The 18281-nt window shown below is 33.4% G+C and overlaps 1 protein-coding gene across 1 annotated transcript in view; it reads left to right on the forward strand.

The window, feature by feature from the left end:
• The window catches only part of LOC139524791 (ATP-dependent RNA helicase DDX1-like), a 188436-nt gene that overhangs the window by 47829 nt on the left and 122326 nt on the right, over positions 1 to 18281 (forward strand). The window contains exon 20 of the mRNA XM_071319873.1: positions 14360 to 14471. Within this exon, the coding sequence (XP_071175974.1) occupies positions 14360 to 14471 (112 nt within the window). The remainder of the gene's footprint in view (positions 1 to 14359; positions 14472 to 18281) is intronic.

Raw genomic sequence — 18281 nt, forward strand, 5'->3', positions numbered from 1 at the left:
GATAACAGAGCTGTGATAACAGAGCTGTATCTATGAAAAGGGATCCCTTCTATCTTGTAGCACCATCATCCGTGTTGAAGACTGTACTTTGACATATAACGTATAATGGTTTTTCTTTTACAAATTGTGAATTTGCTGGAGAGTTGTTTCATTGACACTCATACCACACGAAATTTCTAGACAAATAAAAATTTCAATCCAATTATTCATTGTAAAATTTCCGGTTACAATTTGAGATTCCCATGCATGATAAATGTGAACCAAATGATACTTTTCCACAGAGTCATCTGGGGCAATATGTGCAGTTGTTTCCCCTTAGGCGGCAATTGTATCGGTTTGTAATGTAGATCAGTTGGTATCGTAAACTAGCTTGGATATGAATGATGGCTCGTTTTGAAGCTGAGACATTTTCACCTATGTGGTTAAATTTTCGGGGTACAAAGTGTGATTCTTTCTTCCGTAAATTTGCATACCCCGTAAATCCGTTCGTGATGCGGCTCTTCATGGTAAAAAATTCTATTTTTCACACAATAAGTTCTTTAAAGATGTATTATACTTTGAATACATTTAATAACTCTATTGTTTTTACACATTTATTCTATGGTTCTCTACTTTCCAATTCAACACAAATGGTTAAGGTCAGTCACTTGTTAAAAATAGAAACATGTCCAATATCACTACACTGAGATTTTTTGCTTACACACAACTTTTGTGTTCCTCAGTTGGAGGCACATTAGGGATATTTTAGAATGAATAATTGGATTGAAATGTTTGTTTGTCTAGAAATTTCGAGTGACTTGCTAATTATAATTGAAAGATGATTAAGGAAGATTTGTGGTCATGTGTGGAAATATATTGTTTTCTGTCTGTTTTGATATAATTAATACAGTCATTACCATGGATGAGAAGAAGTAGTCATTAATTAGAATCCCTACTGAATCTTGAAAATTTGAACAATTATATGACGGAGTAAATATATTTTAAAGGTTTGGTCTGTATCAAATGTTCCTTTAGCATGCTTTAACTGATTTAGTCTTAAATGTAATTACGCAGAGAATTATTGTTATTTAACTTTGTAATGCGTCATTTAACAGATAATTCTGTTGACTTTGATGATACAGATATAACAATTAATTCTCATAACTTTAATTTTTGACAATGATTACTGTAAATATGATTTAAGAAAAATTATTTCCCAGAATTGTTAGACATGCATGTTGTTTTGTTCTGGTTGTCTGCCAGAGCATTAATATTGTTATACCCCCGCTTTAAAAAAAGGGGGGTATACTGTTTTACCTCTGTCTGTCCGTCCGTCAGTCCGTCCATCAGTCCGTCCGTCAGTCAGTCCGTCCCATGAAACTTTCGTCACATTTTTCTCAGGAACTACACATCCACCCTTTCTGTAATTTGGTATCAACATTTATATATGTTAGCCATACCGTGTAATGCGTTTTCAGATTCATCACTTGACAACTTCCTGTTTACCGAACACTTGTATGATTTTACACATGATAGCCAAGTTGAAAATTTTCGTCACATTTTTCTCAGGAACTACACATCCACCCTTTCTGTAATTTGGTATCAACATTTATATATGTTAGCCATACCGTGTGATGCGTTTTCAGATTCATCACTTGACAACTTCCTGTTTACCGAACACTTGTATGATTTTACACATGATAGCCAAGTTGAAAATTTTCGTCACATTTTTCTCAGCAACTACAATACAAGGATTTCTGAAATTTGGTTTCAGGATTTATATAAGTCAGCTATACTGTGTGATGCGTTTTCAGATTCATCACTCAACAACTTCCTGTTTACCGAACACTTGTATGATTTTACACATGATAGCCAAGTTGAAAATTTTCGTCACATTTTTCTCAGCAACTACAATACAAGGATTTCTGAAATTTGGTTTCAGGATTTATATAAGTCAGCTATACCGTGTGATGCGTTTTCAGATTCATCACTTGACAACTTCCTGTTTACTGAACACTTGCATATTTTTACACTATTAATATTATCCACTTGCGGCGGGGGTATCATCAGTGAGCAGTAGCTCACAGTTTCACTTGTTTTGTAAGCATTAGTTCTCGAGACAAATATTCAATAGTATCCAAAAGACGATTATTTTTGGTTGAGCCTGCGACTAATTCTGTTTGGAAAGCTCAACATAGGGATAGTGAACCAGTTCACTGTGTCTAAACCACACCGGCAGAATTTGATCGGACTCGATGGTATCTAACGTCCGGCACAATGACGGAACATCAATAGACAGAAGAAATATAGGTTTCTCCTTATTTTCTTATTTTTTTAATGATATCGAAGAATATATATACATATACAACTATTTTCTATTGTGAGATGCAATATTTTCTACAACCGTTCTATATTAACGGAGAAATAAGTCAAAATGCATGTCAAAATGACGAATTGAGTGAACCTTGCCTCGAAATTGTTTAATTTCTCTTTAAATTGTTCACATTGTACGGAAAGAAAGGTACGGGAAGATAGATATTGACACGGAGATTGCAAATTTAGTTATTATGAGCATCTCAATAATTGTAACTCTGTGTATGGAACGAAAGAAATGGGTCATGTCAAAATGGAACTGGCCGGTTTCGTCAATGTATACAACCCGGTTTCGTCATATATTTCAAAATGCATAACCCGGTTTGGTCAAATAAAAAAAATCATAATCGCATTACATTATAATTGATTATTTAATTTCAGAGTTCAAAAGGAGTTTTGTTGGTCGTTCGAAAACAAGTTCGTTCACCGGACAGCGGCTTATTATTTATATGAGTCTCAGATTCAAATAAATAATAAGTAAATTCCTACTCTTATAGAACTCAAATATTTTAATTTTACTTTGCATTCCGAACTTTTTTAACAGCATATTGAGATTAAAGCTCTTTAAATATGCGTTTTCTATATGAGTTATGGGAAAATATGTTGAACATGTTTAAACTTGAAATTAAAGTTTACGGTCTTAAAAATCGAAACACACAATTGATATGTGATTTTCTCGCACAAAAGAATGGACACCTTTATAAGTAATCTAATCATTCTATGTATGTAATCTTTTCTACCATCGTTAAAAATAAATCTTCTTAAGGATAAACGTTGATGATAAGACAAATGTATATGCATGCATAATCGACATAGAATGTAGGATTACAACTAACATGCATTAAAATAAAATTTATTTATCACTAATTGTAACTATACTGCTATGTACAAATTAGTATAATAGTCTCAGGTCATCGATAAAATTCAATAATAATATTTTGTTAACATTATTAAAAAAAAACGAGTCTGTACTGTCGCCATTGTGTTATGATGATCGTACACTGACGTTGGTCAATATATTTTGACAATATATATACGGACAGACGGATTCAGTTTATTTCAAAGTGGGCGTATTTCGAACAACTTGTACATACCGCCGAGCGTAGGGAGTCGAACAATATTTTGATTATTTTTTGCTTTACAAAATCGTTAAAAGCAGGAATCAATATAGTTTTGGCAACCGAAGGTGGGGTCGGGGCGTGCAACCTATACGTCATCTAGATTCGCCACTTATCTTATAAAGTGTATAACGAATTAAAATATTGTAAGAAATGAGAAAACAGGGACACCCAAGAAATCGGATTATGTGAGTTGGATTATGTTTATTATAATAAATGCCGAATATCAAGTTCTTTTTATCGATTTCTATACATTTTTCTCAAATATATATAAAAGTTATATAGGAAAATGATAAGGCAGACAAATATACAAATAAATCGACTTGGCCGATATCCTAATAAAACTTATTGACCTTTAATTACGATTTTTTTTTCCATTTCTTTGCGTTTTTACACGCCCATCCCAATTTTGACAGGACGTATTATTATATACACCCGTCTGTCCATTCGTCCTTCCATCCGTCCGTTCCTTCATCTATCAGTCATTCGGTCCGTCCGTCCGTCCGTCCGTCTAGCTATCCGTCTATCTTTTTGTCCAGCGTAAACATGTCGCACCGTAACTTGAGAACAGCTTATCTAGTTTTCATGAAACTTAACAAAGTCATTTCTTGAAAAGGTCAAACGATTTGTAAACCTTTAAGTGAAAATCAAATTCAATCTGTTTGAGTTACAGAACTTTGTAAGTAAAACAAGAGTGTGATTTTTTAAACATGTCGCGCCATATCTCAAAATGGTTAATCATTATTGCATCAAAATTTACACACTTCTTAGTAATATAAATTTTAACTTCTGCATACTTTAAGGTGATGTTTTAAATTTTGTTTTTTAAGCGTTAATTAGGTTTTCTTTGTAAAAAAAAAAGGGGGGGGGGGTCACATACTGCGATGTATCTCAAAAGCTATATAAAAAAAATATCATAATGTTAATGTTAAAAAAATAATTAGATATCAGTGTTTGCTATTGAGTAATTATATTCCATTTAAAATTAGTTTGAAGATCAGTGAAATAACGGATACGACTTTCATTAGGAAAATGTGTAGTACTATAATTACCTATGTAAATAAATGTAAACACGCCAAGTTTACTTTATAATACATATATATTTAAATTCTTTCGAAAGACAATGTTCAGATCCGTGTTAACGTTGCTTTTCATAAATTGTTGGTTTTTAAAAAAATATAAAAAACCGGGTGATATATATAGACGAAACCGGGTGTTGTGTAGTAAACAACAATGACGAAACCGGTGTATTTTTATTTGACATGACCCATTTCTTTCGTTCCATACACATGAATACAAGTATTGAGATGCTCATAATGACTAGTTTTGCAATCTCCGTGTCAGTATCTATCTTCCCGTTACCTTTCTTTCCGTACAATGTGAACAATTTAAAGAGAAATTAAACAATTTCGAGGCAAGGTTCACTCAATTCGTCATTTTGACATGCATTTTGACTTATTTCTCCGTTAATATAGAACGGTTGTAGAAAATATTGCATCTCACAATAGAAAATAGTTGTATATGTATATATATTCTTCGATATCATTAAAAAAATAAGAAAATAAGGAGAAACCTATCTTTCTTCTGTCTATTGATGTTCCGTCATTGTGCCGGACGTTAGATACCATCGAGTCCGATCAAATTCTGCCGGTGTGGTTTAGACACAGTGCAGTTGCGGCAAAGGCCTGGGCAGTGTTAATCCATTGTATATAGATGCCTTATATTATGAAGTTCTGTCGGTCATATGTCAATTGTCCTTGACCTCGTTTTTATGGTCTGGTGACTACTTGAAAAATGAATTAAGATTTTTTTGTAATGTTCATTTAATCTCTCTGATTTTGAATACATTGTAAGGATAACTAAATATAGTAAGTGCATATCTGGCAAGGTTTTCATGCCTGTCAGACAGTTTTACATGACATTGACCACATTTCATGGATCAGTAAACAATGTTAATACATTTCACTCTCAAGTAAATATCTCAGATACGACAATGTATAAGCAATAGGTCTACTATAATTGGTTTATGGAATTGTTTGTAAGGTGTATATTTCCAATTGTCAGGTGTCGTCTGACCTTGACCTCATTTTCATTGTTCAGTTGTAAATGTTAAGTTTTCATGTTTTGGTCTTTTTATGCATACTTCATGCAATAGGTCAAAAAGTCATTTATTACTTCAAAATAACAATTGTCAGTTCATTACAAAATGAGAAAATAACTTCAATTACAATTTTTGCCATCCAATTGTGATTACTTTACAAACCATCATCCTGTGTGTAGTTTTTAACTTTGATGTGTTCCATAATTCCACATGACATTTCCATATTCTTTGAGAAGTTTTTACTTAGTCTTTCATTCTACCATATAAAATGAGAGATTTTTAAACTATCAGATATCTAAATAATTGAACTCATGCACATTTCTAATAGCTATGAATTATTTAAGCACTACTTTCAACTTTTGTCAAAATTAATGCAGTTATTTAATGGAGTCCCTCCTTTACAAATGTTATGAACAACATTATACCTAATTGGCAGTAGCTGATTGGTCAGATTTCAGACTGGTTCACCTCTGCACATTTTACATCATTAGAGTGATACTTAGTGCATTACTGCAGGGAATACCAGTTTACAAATTATATTTCAGTTTAAAATGTCTATGATAATTCAAATTAACTGTTTTAGCTTTATTCTAAAATGACTTGTTCTTGTCTGACAGAACTAGTTGCAGAAGAGTTCTCTATTCCTCTGTCTGCTGAGTCAACTTGAGGAGAAGATTTAATCAGAATTTATATGTTTTCTATTGATTGTCTGTTTTGGTTTGAAAGACGTGTAATAGTTCTGGTCATTGGTAGGAAATTACAAAGGAAATTATCATTAAATAGATATAAGTATTTATCCTTAGTTGCTACTCATAGAATCTTTTTATCCTATTATGATGGGAAATTGGTGAGCGGGATCTGACAAGTCCATCATATTTACACTTGTTTTGGCACCTTTTGGAAAGATCACACCATTTAAACATTAAATTCATGACTCCCATTTAGCTTCAGTTAAATAAGTGTCCATTTTGTCTGACAGTAAAAAATTATGATATTTTTTAATTTGAAATACTTCATATTTCTACAGTTCAGATAAAAGATGATTTATAATGCTTCAGAATAGTTTGTTCTTTTTACACAAACAAAATAAACATTTCATTTTGGATGTGGACAGAAATACTGATTCCAATTCGTTTATTTAAGTTTTGTTTTATATTATTTAAGTCTTGTCAGATTTGAAATGATTTATGGAATCTACATTAATAAGAATAGTCTTAATAATAATGTGCTAAAATCGTTCAAGTATCACACCCCTTTGAAAATGGAAAAATTGTTGAATTTTTTGTTTCTGTTTTCCAACTTTAGTTTGCCTCAACCAAATGTAATGAAACTTATACACAATGCTAATTACCACAATTTGACAAATCAGATCAAGTACAAATTTGGGCAGTGTCACTTAAACCTTTTTTGAGTTTAAATAATGTCTCTTTATAATGTTATATGAAAGCAGGTGCATCATCTGTTTCCTAAATTATTGCCTTAGGGTTGCTGTCCCATTGACATATTTCCCACGTATCCTCATTTATTTATTTCTTAATTATTTTTTATTGTATTAATTGTTTAATGAAGTTGAAGAAAAAATGAAAGTAAATTGATTTTAATTTAATTTTTTTTTTTAAATAAACTGATCCTGTATATATTGGAAACAGTTTTGTAAAATAAAGAAAGAAATATTCACTTAATTTACATTTTATAATGAATGGGTTGAAGATAACAAGCCTATTCTCCAGTTAAGTTTTAGCCAATTTTTTTTCTTAAATCTGATTAGTTTACTTCTAATCTGAATGGGAAATAAATCAACATGCAGGGTTTCCTAAGAAGGAAGATAATTTGCCTTCAGAGATGTGATTTAGGGTCTTCCCTGTCTGCAGAAAACCCCTTCAGAAAAAACACCAAAGCTTGAATAAGACATTTATTATTATGTTTGAATGATATATAACAGAGTATGTAAGTTGTAGCTGTTCTTAACATGACCCCTAAAAACTTTGGAAAAAGGTTGAATGTGTTAAAAATGTGATAGATGCCAAATTTATTACCAACAAAATGACTCAAACACTTTGCTTTTATTATTTTTATTTTTCACATTACAATTTACAACTTTTAAAAAGTCCTGCAAGTACCCATATCACCAGATAAATAACATAAGAGGAAAAAATAAATCCTAAGCACAAAAAAACTAGTAAAGCATATGTGGAAAAAACATGATTCTGACTTGGTATCTAAGCAGATTGATTTAATACTGTAATACAGAACTCTTTTGTCTTAACTAATGTCTTCAAGGCTTTTAATTCTTTTTATTAGAATACAATCAAAGCCCAGTGAAATTGATAGTAGTTTATTTACAGGCTGTCTGTATTTTATACTTTATCCAGAAACAGAAAAACAAACCTATGGTATGACACAGTGCAAAATGGTTGACAATATTTCTATACCTATTTTGACATACCCAATAAAGTAATCCAGTCAGAAAGACATCATATATATAAGCTATAACAGGCAATGATGTTACATTCATTCATCAATGTTTATATATTGTTATTAGAACTTTTCCAAGTCACTGAAAATAGTGCAGAGCAGACTATTAATTGATAAACCAGTTACATTACATTTCCTTTTAGTCCAATTAAGTCTGTCCCCTTTATTTGTCTTTTGTGTTTTTCTTAGAATTTTTATCAGATAGGAAATGTGTTCTAAAATATAAACTCAAGAACTAAAAAAATATTTAAAAAGTATTGGCAAGAATTGATTTGTTATACATGTATGCCTTAATGGTATTTGGTTTATAAAATGTCTGAAACCATTATATTCATTGTATCCATAGTAAGTCTTTAAAAAACATTATAAAAGAAATTTAAGACAGAGATAAAAGGGATTTTCATCACGTAACCATTATTTTTGGCTTTAATTTTATATGTTAAAACACACATGATACTGGAAAAAATTAAGTGAAATGTAATATTCCTGTTTGATCTAGTTTGTTGAAAAATGGTCTAAACTAAACTATACCAGATGAACTAGCTGTCTGAAACTCGCAAGAGACATTAAAATGTATTCCTATATGAAACACAATTTGATATGACATTGATGTTTTTTTTAGTGCTTTGCTTGGGGATAATTTTGTTTGTCATGTAAGTCTGTTCATTTAAATATATGACAACGAAATAAACGACTTATATAGGACAAAAATGGATTTGAAGTCTTTTTAAAAATATTACTTTTTTTAGCATTTCTGCATATATCAGGGTGTTGAGTATAGCTGTCAATCATTTCATATGATGGTCTCTGTCAGAATTTACTCAAGATAGAATTACACATTCATTACAAATCTTCTCAAAAGAATTGAATATTATTGTTTAATGGGATTGGATTGTAAGGTTTTCTGTACTTTTGTTGTCAAGACCGATTATGGTAATGCATTTTTTAAAATTTCTTTAGGTTGATAATAACAGAAATTCTATTACAGAAATAAATTTAAGCTGCACTTTTACTCTGAAAAATGTTGATGAATGTCAGACATTCAGAAAGTGCAATGTGTATTATAGGAGACAGGGTCTTGCATCAATGAGTCAGCAACACATCAAAATGGGCAGAAACAGTTCATGTGTTGTCTCCTAATTAAAAAGAAAGTTTCCTTGAGTTTGACAGTTGCAGGAAATTAATGCTACATTTCATTGGAGTAAAACATTTCTGAGTCATTCACATATATCTTGGGTGTTTCAAAGCACCATTATTTTTAGCTCACCTGGCCCGAAGGGCCAAGTGAGCTTTTCTCACCACTTGGCGTCCGTCGTCCGTCGTCGTCGTCCGTCGTCCGTCGTCGTCCGTCGTCGTCCGTCGTCGTCGTCGTTAACAATTTACATTTTGAACTTCTTCTAGAGAACCACTGAATGGAAACGAACCAAACATGGCATGAATGTTCCTTATGAGGTGCTGACCAAGTGTTGTTACTTTGTAGCCGATCCATCATCCAAGATGGCCGCCAGCGGGGGACTTAGTTTAACATAGGACCCTATGGGAAATGCATACAAATGACTTCTTTTAGAGAACCACTGAATGGAATGAAACCAAACATGGCATGAATGTTCCTTATGAGGTGCTGACCATGTGTTGTTACTTTGTTGCCGATCCATCATCCAAGATGGCCGCCAGCAGGGGACTTAGTTTAACATAGGACCCTATGGGAAATGCATACAAATGACTTCTTTTAGAGAACCACTGAATGGAATAAAACCAAACATAGCATGAATGTTCCTTATGGGCTGCTGACCAAGTGTTGTTACTTTGTAGCCGATCCATCATCCAAGATGGCCGCCAGCGGGGGACTTAGTTTAACATAGGACCCTATGGGAAATGCATACAAATGACTTCTTCTAGAGAACCACTAAATGGAATGAAACCAAACATAGCATGAATGTTCCTTATGGAGTGCTGACCAAGTGTTGTTACTTTGTAGCCGATCCATTATCCAAGATGGCCGCCAGCGGGGGACTTAGTTTAACATAGGACCCTATTGGAAATGCATACAAATGACTTCTTCTAGTGAACCACTGAATGGAATGAAACCAAACATGGCATGAATGTTCCTTATGTGGTGCTGACCAAGTGTTGTTACTTTGTAGCCGATCCATCATCCAAGATGGCCGCCAGTTGGGGACTAAGTTTAACATAGGACCCTAAGGGAAATGCATACAAATGACTTCTTTTATAGAACCACTGAATGGAATGAAATCAAACATGGCATGAATGTTCCTAATGTGGTGCTGACCAAGTGTTGTTACTTTGTAGCCGATCCATTATCCAAGATGGACGCCAGCGGGGGACTTAGTTTAACATAGGACCCTATGGGAAATGCATACAAATGACTTCTTTTAGAGAACCACTGAAAGGAATGAAACCAAACATGGCATGAATGTTCCTTATGAGGTGCTGACCAAGTGTTGTTACTTTGTAGCCGATCCATCATCCAAGATGGCCGCCAGCGTGGGACTTAGTTTAACATAGGAACCTATGGAAAATGCATACAAATGACTTCTTTTAGAGAACCACTGAATGGAATGAAATCAAACATGGCATGAATGTTCCTAATGTGGTGCTGACCAAGTGTTGTTACTTTGTAGCCGATCCATTATCCAAGATGGCCGCCAGCGGGGCACTTAGTTTAACATAGGACCCTATGGGAAATGCATACAAATGACTTCTTTTAGAGAACCACTGAATGGAATAAAACCAAACATTGCATGAATGTTCCTTATGAGGTGCTGACCAAGTGTTGTTACTTTGTAGCCGATCCATTATCCAAGATGGCCGCCAGCAGGGGACTTAGTTTAACATAGGACCCTATGGGAAATGCATACAAATGACTTCTTTTAGAAAACCACTGAATGGAATAAAACCAAACATGACATGAATGTTCCTTATGAGGTGCTGACCAAGTGTTGTTACTTTGTAGCCGATCTGTCATCCAAGATGGCCGCCAGTGGGGGACTTTTGAATGAAATTAAACATGTTCCTTTCCTTATAAATGAGGTTGTGTTGTCACTTTTAGCCAAATTTTATATTTTTTTATATGATTTCAAAAACCCAAGTAGAATCAGGTGAGCGATACAGGCTCTTGAGAGCCTCTAGTTTTATTTGTTGTTTCTATAGAATAGGTGGCAGAGTGGTCAAAGTAGTTACGGTACTACTGTAATCACTAGCCAGTCAACACTGAGGTTGTGAGTTCTTACCTTGCTCCTCCTGGTGCACTTGACTCCAATTTTGATTGACAAGGACTATAAGTTCTTCTATCGAAGGTCATAGTTTTCTCTAGGCACTCCAGCTTCCTCCACCAATAAAAACTGGCAGCCATGAAATAGCCTAAATGCGGTGCTTAAAATGGTGTTAAAGCACCAAAAATCAAAAGTCAAATCTTAATTAACATTGTTGTGTCCAAAATTATTTTGCTACCCCTGACTCAAATTAGGAACTATGTCTGGTTGAAGTTGCCGAAGGTATCATGTTAATGACCTGTCAGTCCGTCCGTCAGTCCTGTTTCTTGTCATCGCAACTCCTCTCAAACCACACAACAGAATTTCATGAAACCTTCTTAGATAATAAGGACATAATATGTAGATGTGCATATCGACAAGAAATTACGATTCAACATTTTTTATAGGAGTTGCGCCCCTTTGAACTTATTTGCTTTAATGTACTACTGCAACAGTTTGTCATCGCAACTCCTCTGAAACCACACAACAGAATTTCATAACCTTTTTAGATAATAAGGACATAATATGTAGATGTGCATATCGACAGGAAATTATGATTTAATTTTTTTTGTAGGAGTTGTGCCCCTTTGAACTTATTTGCCTTAATGTACTACTGCAACAGTTTGTCATCGCAACTCCTATGAAACCACACAATAGAATTTCACAAAACCTTTTTAGATAATAAGGACATACTACGTAGATGTGCATATCGACAGGAAATTACGATTCATTTTTTTTCTCCAGGAGTTACGCCCCTTTGAACTTATTTTCTTTAATGTACTGCTGCAACAGTTTGTCATCACAACTTCTCTGAAAGCATATAACAGAATTTCATGAAACTTTGTAGATAATAAGGACATACTCTGTAGATGTGCATATTGATGGGAAATTACGATTTTTTATTTTTGTAGGAGTTATGCTCCTTTGAACTTATTTGCTTCAATGTACTTCTGCAACAGTTTGTCATCGCAACTCCTCTGAAACCACACAACAGAATTTCATGAAACTTTGTAGATAATAAGGACATAATATTTAGATGTGCATATTGACAGAAAATTATGATTCAATTTTTTTTTCTTATACAATTTTCTTTTCTTACACTTATTTTATTTCTCCAATGACAATGTGGGGACGTAGGGTATGTGAGAGCGCTCACTAAGGTTCTTTAATTTCTCAGTGTTTTTTTTTGTGTATTCACAAATTTTCTGATGACCTACCAGTTAGTTATTGTCGAGCCTGAAACTTTTGTTGCAGAAAGCTCGACATAGGGATAGTGATCCGGCGGCGGCGGCGGTGTTAGCTAACTTCTTAAAAGCTTTATATTTTAGAAGGTGGAAGACCTGGATGCTTCATACTTTGTATATAGATGCCACATGTTACGAAGTTTCCGTCAGTCACATGTCCAATGTCCTTGACCTCATTTTCATGGTTCAGTGACCACTTGAAAAAAAAGTTCAAATTTTTTGTAATGTTGAATTCTCTCTTATTATAAGTAATAGGATAACTATATTTAATATGTGCGTACCTTGCAAGGTCCTCATGTCTGTCAGACAGTTTTCACTTGACCTCGACCTCATTTCATGGATCAGTGAACAAGGTTAAGTTTTGGTGGTCATGTCCATATCTCAGATACTATAAGCAATAGGGCTAGTATATTCGGTGTATGGAAGGACTGTAAGGTGTACATGTCCAACTGGCAGGTGTCATCTGACCTTGACCTCATTTTCATGGTTCAGTGGTTATAGTTAAATTTTTGTGTTTTGGTCTGTTTTTCTCATACTATATGCAATAGGTCTACTATATTTGTTGTATGGAATGATTGTAAGGTGTACATGTCTAGCGGGCAGATGTCATGTGACCTTGACCTCATTTTCATGGTTCAGTGGTCAATGTTAAGTTTTTGAGTTTTGGTCTTTTTATCTAATACTATATGCTATAGGTTAACTATATTTGGTTTATGGAAATATTTTATGATCTTTATGTCAGTCGCACAGGTTTTATTTATCCGTGACCTCATTTTCACGGTCCATTGCACTGTGTTAAGTTTTTGTGTTTTGGTCTATTTTTCTTAAACTATAAGTAATAGGTCAACTATATATGTTGTATAGAAGCATTGCTAGCTGTACATGTCTGCCTGGCATGTTTCATCTGACCTTGACCTCATTTTCAAGGTTCATTGGTCTTTGTTTAGTTATCTTGGTTAATGTTAAGTTTATGTGACAGTTGTTATAAAGCTTAACTTTATACTTAGGACTATCAACATAATATCAATGATTAGTATAGAAGGCGAGACATTTCAGCGTGTGCACTCTTGTTAGTCTATGCCTTCTTCATATGGAATTTTATATAATAAAACATCTTTATCTCGTGTATATTGTCCTGATTGAAAATGCAATAAAAGATTAAAGAAAAGTTCTAACAAGCTATGTTACCAACTAAATATGTCTGCATATTTGAATAATTTTGTCCTTTCACTATACCAATTGCTTAAATATTTGACCAAATTGCAGTTTGTATCCACCTCTTCAAACTGATCTACTGGTCTTAGTCAATTTAACTCATATTGTAAGACCTTCAAACGAAAGGTAAACAAGCCCAGCAGCTGTGACCTTTTTCTTTGCATAAAGTGTCATATTGTAATAGGATAACTATATTTTGCATATGCATCACTACCCTCATTAGATTTTCATGTACGTCTGTCAGACAAGATTCACTTGACCTGAACTGAGTTCATTTCAAGAATCAGTCAACAAGTTTAAGGTTCAGTGGTTCAAAGTTCATATCTTAGATACTATCAGAAATAACAGGTTTTATGTGACCTTGACCTCATTTAAATGGTTCATTGGTCAATGCTAAATATTTGTGGTTTTGCCTGTTTATCTGAGATACTGTAAAGAATATGTCAACTTTAATGCATGGATAACTCATGTACATGTCGGTCTGACTTTATTTATCATACCTTAACCTCATTTTCACAAATCATTGATCATGTTAAGTTATTTAATACTTGTATTTAAAACGTATCTCAATTTTATTTTTAGGTTTGCAATGTAGATCCAACCAATGATCCAAGATGGAAAAGTTTACAGAAACACATACAGACAGATGAAGTACATTCAAGAGACAAAATCATCTCCAACTCAAATACTGCAGGTAGGTCACACACTTACTCATATATCTAATTTATACCTGAGCTAACATCAGATAGGTAGGCAAAAGGCTCAAAACACAATTTGTAGATCTATGGGTGGTTGAAAATTAGAAGAAAGATGCAATCAAGTTTATGTACAACAGTCTTAAAATTGAAGGTAAGTGTCTGTTCATACTTATATTAGATGCTATTTTAACTTATTATGCTCTTAACACAACAGAAACAATAAAGGCTTTAAATCTATTAAATTATAGATTTCAGAACATTTTTTCTTTTTCGTTACTGCTAGGAGAGTTTTCAGTCCAATACCTGTCCCAAAGATATAGTCCATTGTGCATCATTGCAGAGTTACATATGTAGCACAATGTTTGACCAATTTCAGGTGGTCTGAAGGCCATCAAATAATGTTGGTAATAAGCTGGGAAAATTTCACTTATGATAAAACCTTTTGAAAATTATAAATCACAACGATATTGAATTTTGTCTAGTCATAATTTACATTAGTAAAAGGAGTCTTATTTCTTGTCTTATGCTTAAGAAATAAACAAGAAGATCACAATAAGACTATTTTTGTTCTAGAAGATTATTATACCATGCTTTGCTCCCACAAGGCAGTTTTTTTCAACCATTTAAATTGATAGCCTGTATCTAACATGAACCATTATGAAATTTCAGGATATAACTTTATTTAGATCTTATCCTCAAAGCCACTTAGCTTTTAAGGTGTTTTTGTTCAGATACTATGAGTGAATTCAATATTAGAAACGTTCTGATGATATTCAATTTTCTCCAAAGCAGAACAAGGCTATTAATACTAAAGAAATTAAATTTGATAAAAGATGAGTAGACTTTATTGTTAGACAAAACAGATTGTTATACACAAGACAAGATAAGAAAGTCAGTTAACTTTTTTTTATAAGTCATTGTATTACTGTGTCTGGATGGTATCGGAAAACTGCAATTGGAATAGTTTAAGTTGTAGAAATGTTTTGTAATATTGTATTTAAACCATAGAAAACCTATTTGCACTTTCTATATTAAACAAGTTGGAAATTAAAAATATTTCAGACACTATTTTGACGTCTTAGAGACTATTTCAATTTCACAAAATGAAATTGTATGGAAATAAATAGTTTCACGTTAATATTGGTTAAAACAATGACTTATCAATTGTAAAATATGTCAAATTAAAAAAAGAATTGTCAGATCTGAAAATATTTTTATTATGTGTTCCAGAAAAGAAGAATGAAAACTACATTTATTCTGAAAGTACATGCTTTGATTTAGATAAGTAGAACGAAGAAATTCATCTTTTTGAAATGCGGCAAGTTAAAAAAAAAATTGCGACTTATTATTGGCGATTGAAAGTGGCGTTACATTACAAATTTTTTAAAATGATTCAGAAAAATTAAAAAAATCATGGATGAATTCGTAATATCAGATTCAGAGAAAAACATACATTTTTGAAAAGTAATAGAAAAACTTCATTTTCTAAAGTATTGTTGATTTTCTTTTTTCCTTCTTATGTACTAATTTTCATGGTTTTGATAAAAAAAAAATGCTGTTTGCAGGGCTTTTAATTTCGTGATTTTATCCTTTGCTTCTTTCAAATAACTGGAAATTTGAAATGTGTTAAAAAAAAAAATATAATTTTTTAAAATTATAAGACCATTAGTTTTTCGTTTTTATTGTTTTACATTGTCATAATGGGGCCTTTTATAGCTGATTATACGGCATGGGCTTGGCTCATTGTTGAAGGCCGTACGGTGACCTATAGTTGTTAATGTCTGTGTCATTTTGGTCTCTTGTGGATAGTTGTCTCATTGGCAGTCATACCACATCTTCTTTTTTTATAGGAAAGTACAAAATCTGTTTAAATTAAATGTCCTGAGAATAGAAAACAATTCACTGTGCCCTGTAATTGATTTAATGAAAATCATAGTGATTGTGCATTTTAGTTTTCCAAACTTAAGGAAGTCCTGTTAGAAATAAGTTCTTCGTGACAACAAAATGCTAACGTAATTATTATTATAAAGTTAAATGAAGGAAATGGATTGTGATTAGATGGTTCATAGAGGACCATGGTTCTGAGACAATGTAATATTAATTTAATGGTACAAAGTACATATTATCAGGGTAGCAATCAACAAGGCTTGCGTAACTTTTCTACTTTGCTGACGAGATGGTCAGTTCTAAGCTGTTAGGTCTTAATCACAGTTATGTCGTAAAACTGAGGAAATAAAATATGTTTTACTGTGGCTTCAGTTGTTTTGGTTTGTAGCAAATTTTTTTGTGGCTTTATGAAAAGTCATTCATTCAGATACTTAATTTTAGGTGTTTAGGAGTTCAGCAAACCTGAGTCAGGAAATTGATTTGTTTTTTGTTGAGCGCTTAAATTAGTTGTTCGCCTTTACCTACTTAATTCTCTAAATTGAGTACCCTGTGTACATACTGCAATGATACTAAAAAAGGTTTGGAATAGTTAACTATTATGAATTCTTTGTCATAACATAAAAGTCAATAAATGTATTACTAAGCCTGTCAGCACTGAGTCTGAAAGTTCTAGCCCTACATGTTGCAGTAGCATCCCTCTTGAATCTGACTTCACTAGGATTGTCTGTTTTCCTGCTGGAGGTCAGTTGTTCCTACTTGGAAGTACTTCCTCCACCGCTAAAACTTACCACCATGATATGGCCAATGTTGCTGAAATGTGGCAATAAACACCAACAATCAATACTGTGTCCACACTTTGGATGGGACAACACTTTGGATGGGACAACACTTTGGATGGGACAACACTTTGGATGGGACCACACTTTGGATGGGACAACACTTTGGATGGGACCACACTTTGGATGGGACCACACTTTGGATGGGACAACACTTTGGATGGGACCACACTTTGGATGGGACAACAGTCAATTTTACTTTCTGTTAAAAGATTATATTACATGAGCCAATAAAATTTCTGATTCCAAATTTTGAAGAGCTGCTATATCAAGACAACCAAACTAGAGGATCCAGAAAGATGTTTAATTCAGACTGTAAAATGGAGTTCATCAGTTTCTTGTAAGAGAAGTGTGGCCATATAATCTGTATTTTAATAAGTTTAAATAAATCATTGCAGATAAAAGTATTTCATAATATATTGTATTGACTCTCAGCATTAAAATGATTGATCGATTTTTAGAAAAAAACAAAAGTGTAGTAAAAACAAATTGTTATAAAGAAATGATGAATGACAAAGATTGTGTTTCTGTCACTAATAGCCTGATACTGGTACATATGGTTGAAAGTGGTTTCCATTTTAGTTTTGATGGATGATCAATGTTGAATTTGTCCATGTTTATAAATAATTAGGGCCCCGCCGACTAAGGCGGGTCGCCCTATAGTGATCAGTCTGTCCGTCCGTCCGTCCGTCTGTCCGTCCGTCCGTCTGTCCGTCCGTCCGTCCGTCCGTCCGTCCGTCCGTAACACTTTAACTTTGTGTCCGCTCTATATCTTAAAAACCGTTATGATTTCAAAGTTTATACTTGACATCCATTTTAACCAACACCAGAGGGTGTGTCATGATGTATGTAAAACTTCCTAGGTCAAAGGTCAAGGTCAAAAACTTTAATTTCAGTTGACAACCCTGTGTCCTGTGGTGAAGATCGTGTCCGCTCTATATCTTGAGAACCGTTATGATTTCAAAGTTTATACTTGACATGTATATGAACCAACACCAGAGGGTGTGTCATAATTTATGAACGACTGCCTAGGGCAAAGTTCAAGGTCAAAAACTTTGGTTTCAGTTGACAACCCCATATCCT

The sequence above is a fragment of the Mytilus edulis genome, chromosome 5, assembly GCF_963676685.1.
Source record: "Mytilus edulis chromosome 5, xbMytEdul2.2, whole genome shotgun sequence".
In the NCBI taxonomy this organism is placed as follows: domain Eukaryota; kingdom Metazoa; phylum Mollusca; class Bivalvia; order Mytilida; family Mytilidae; genus Mytilus; species Mytilus edulis.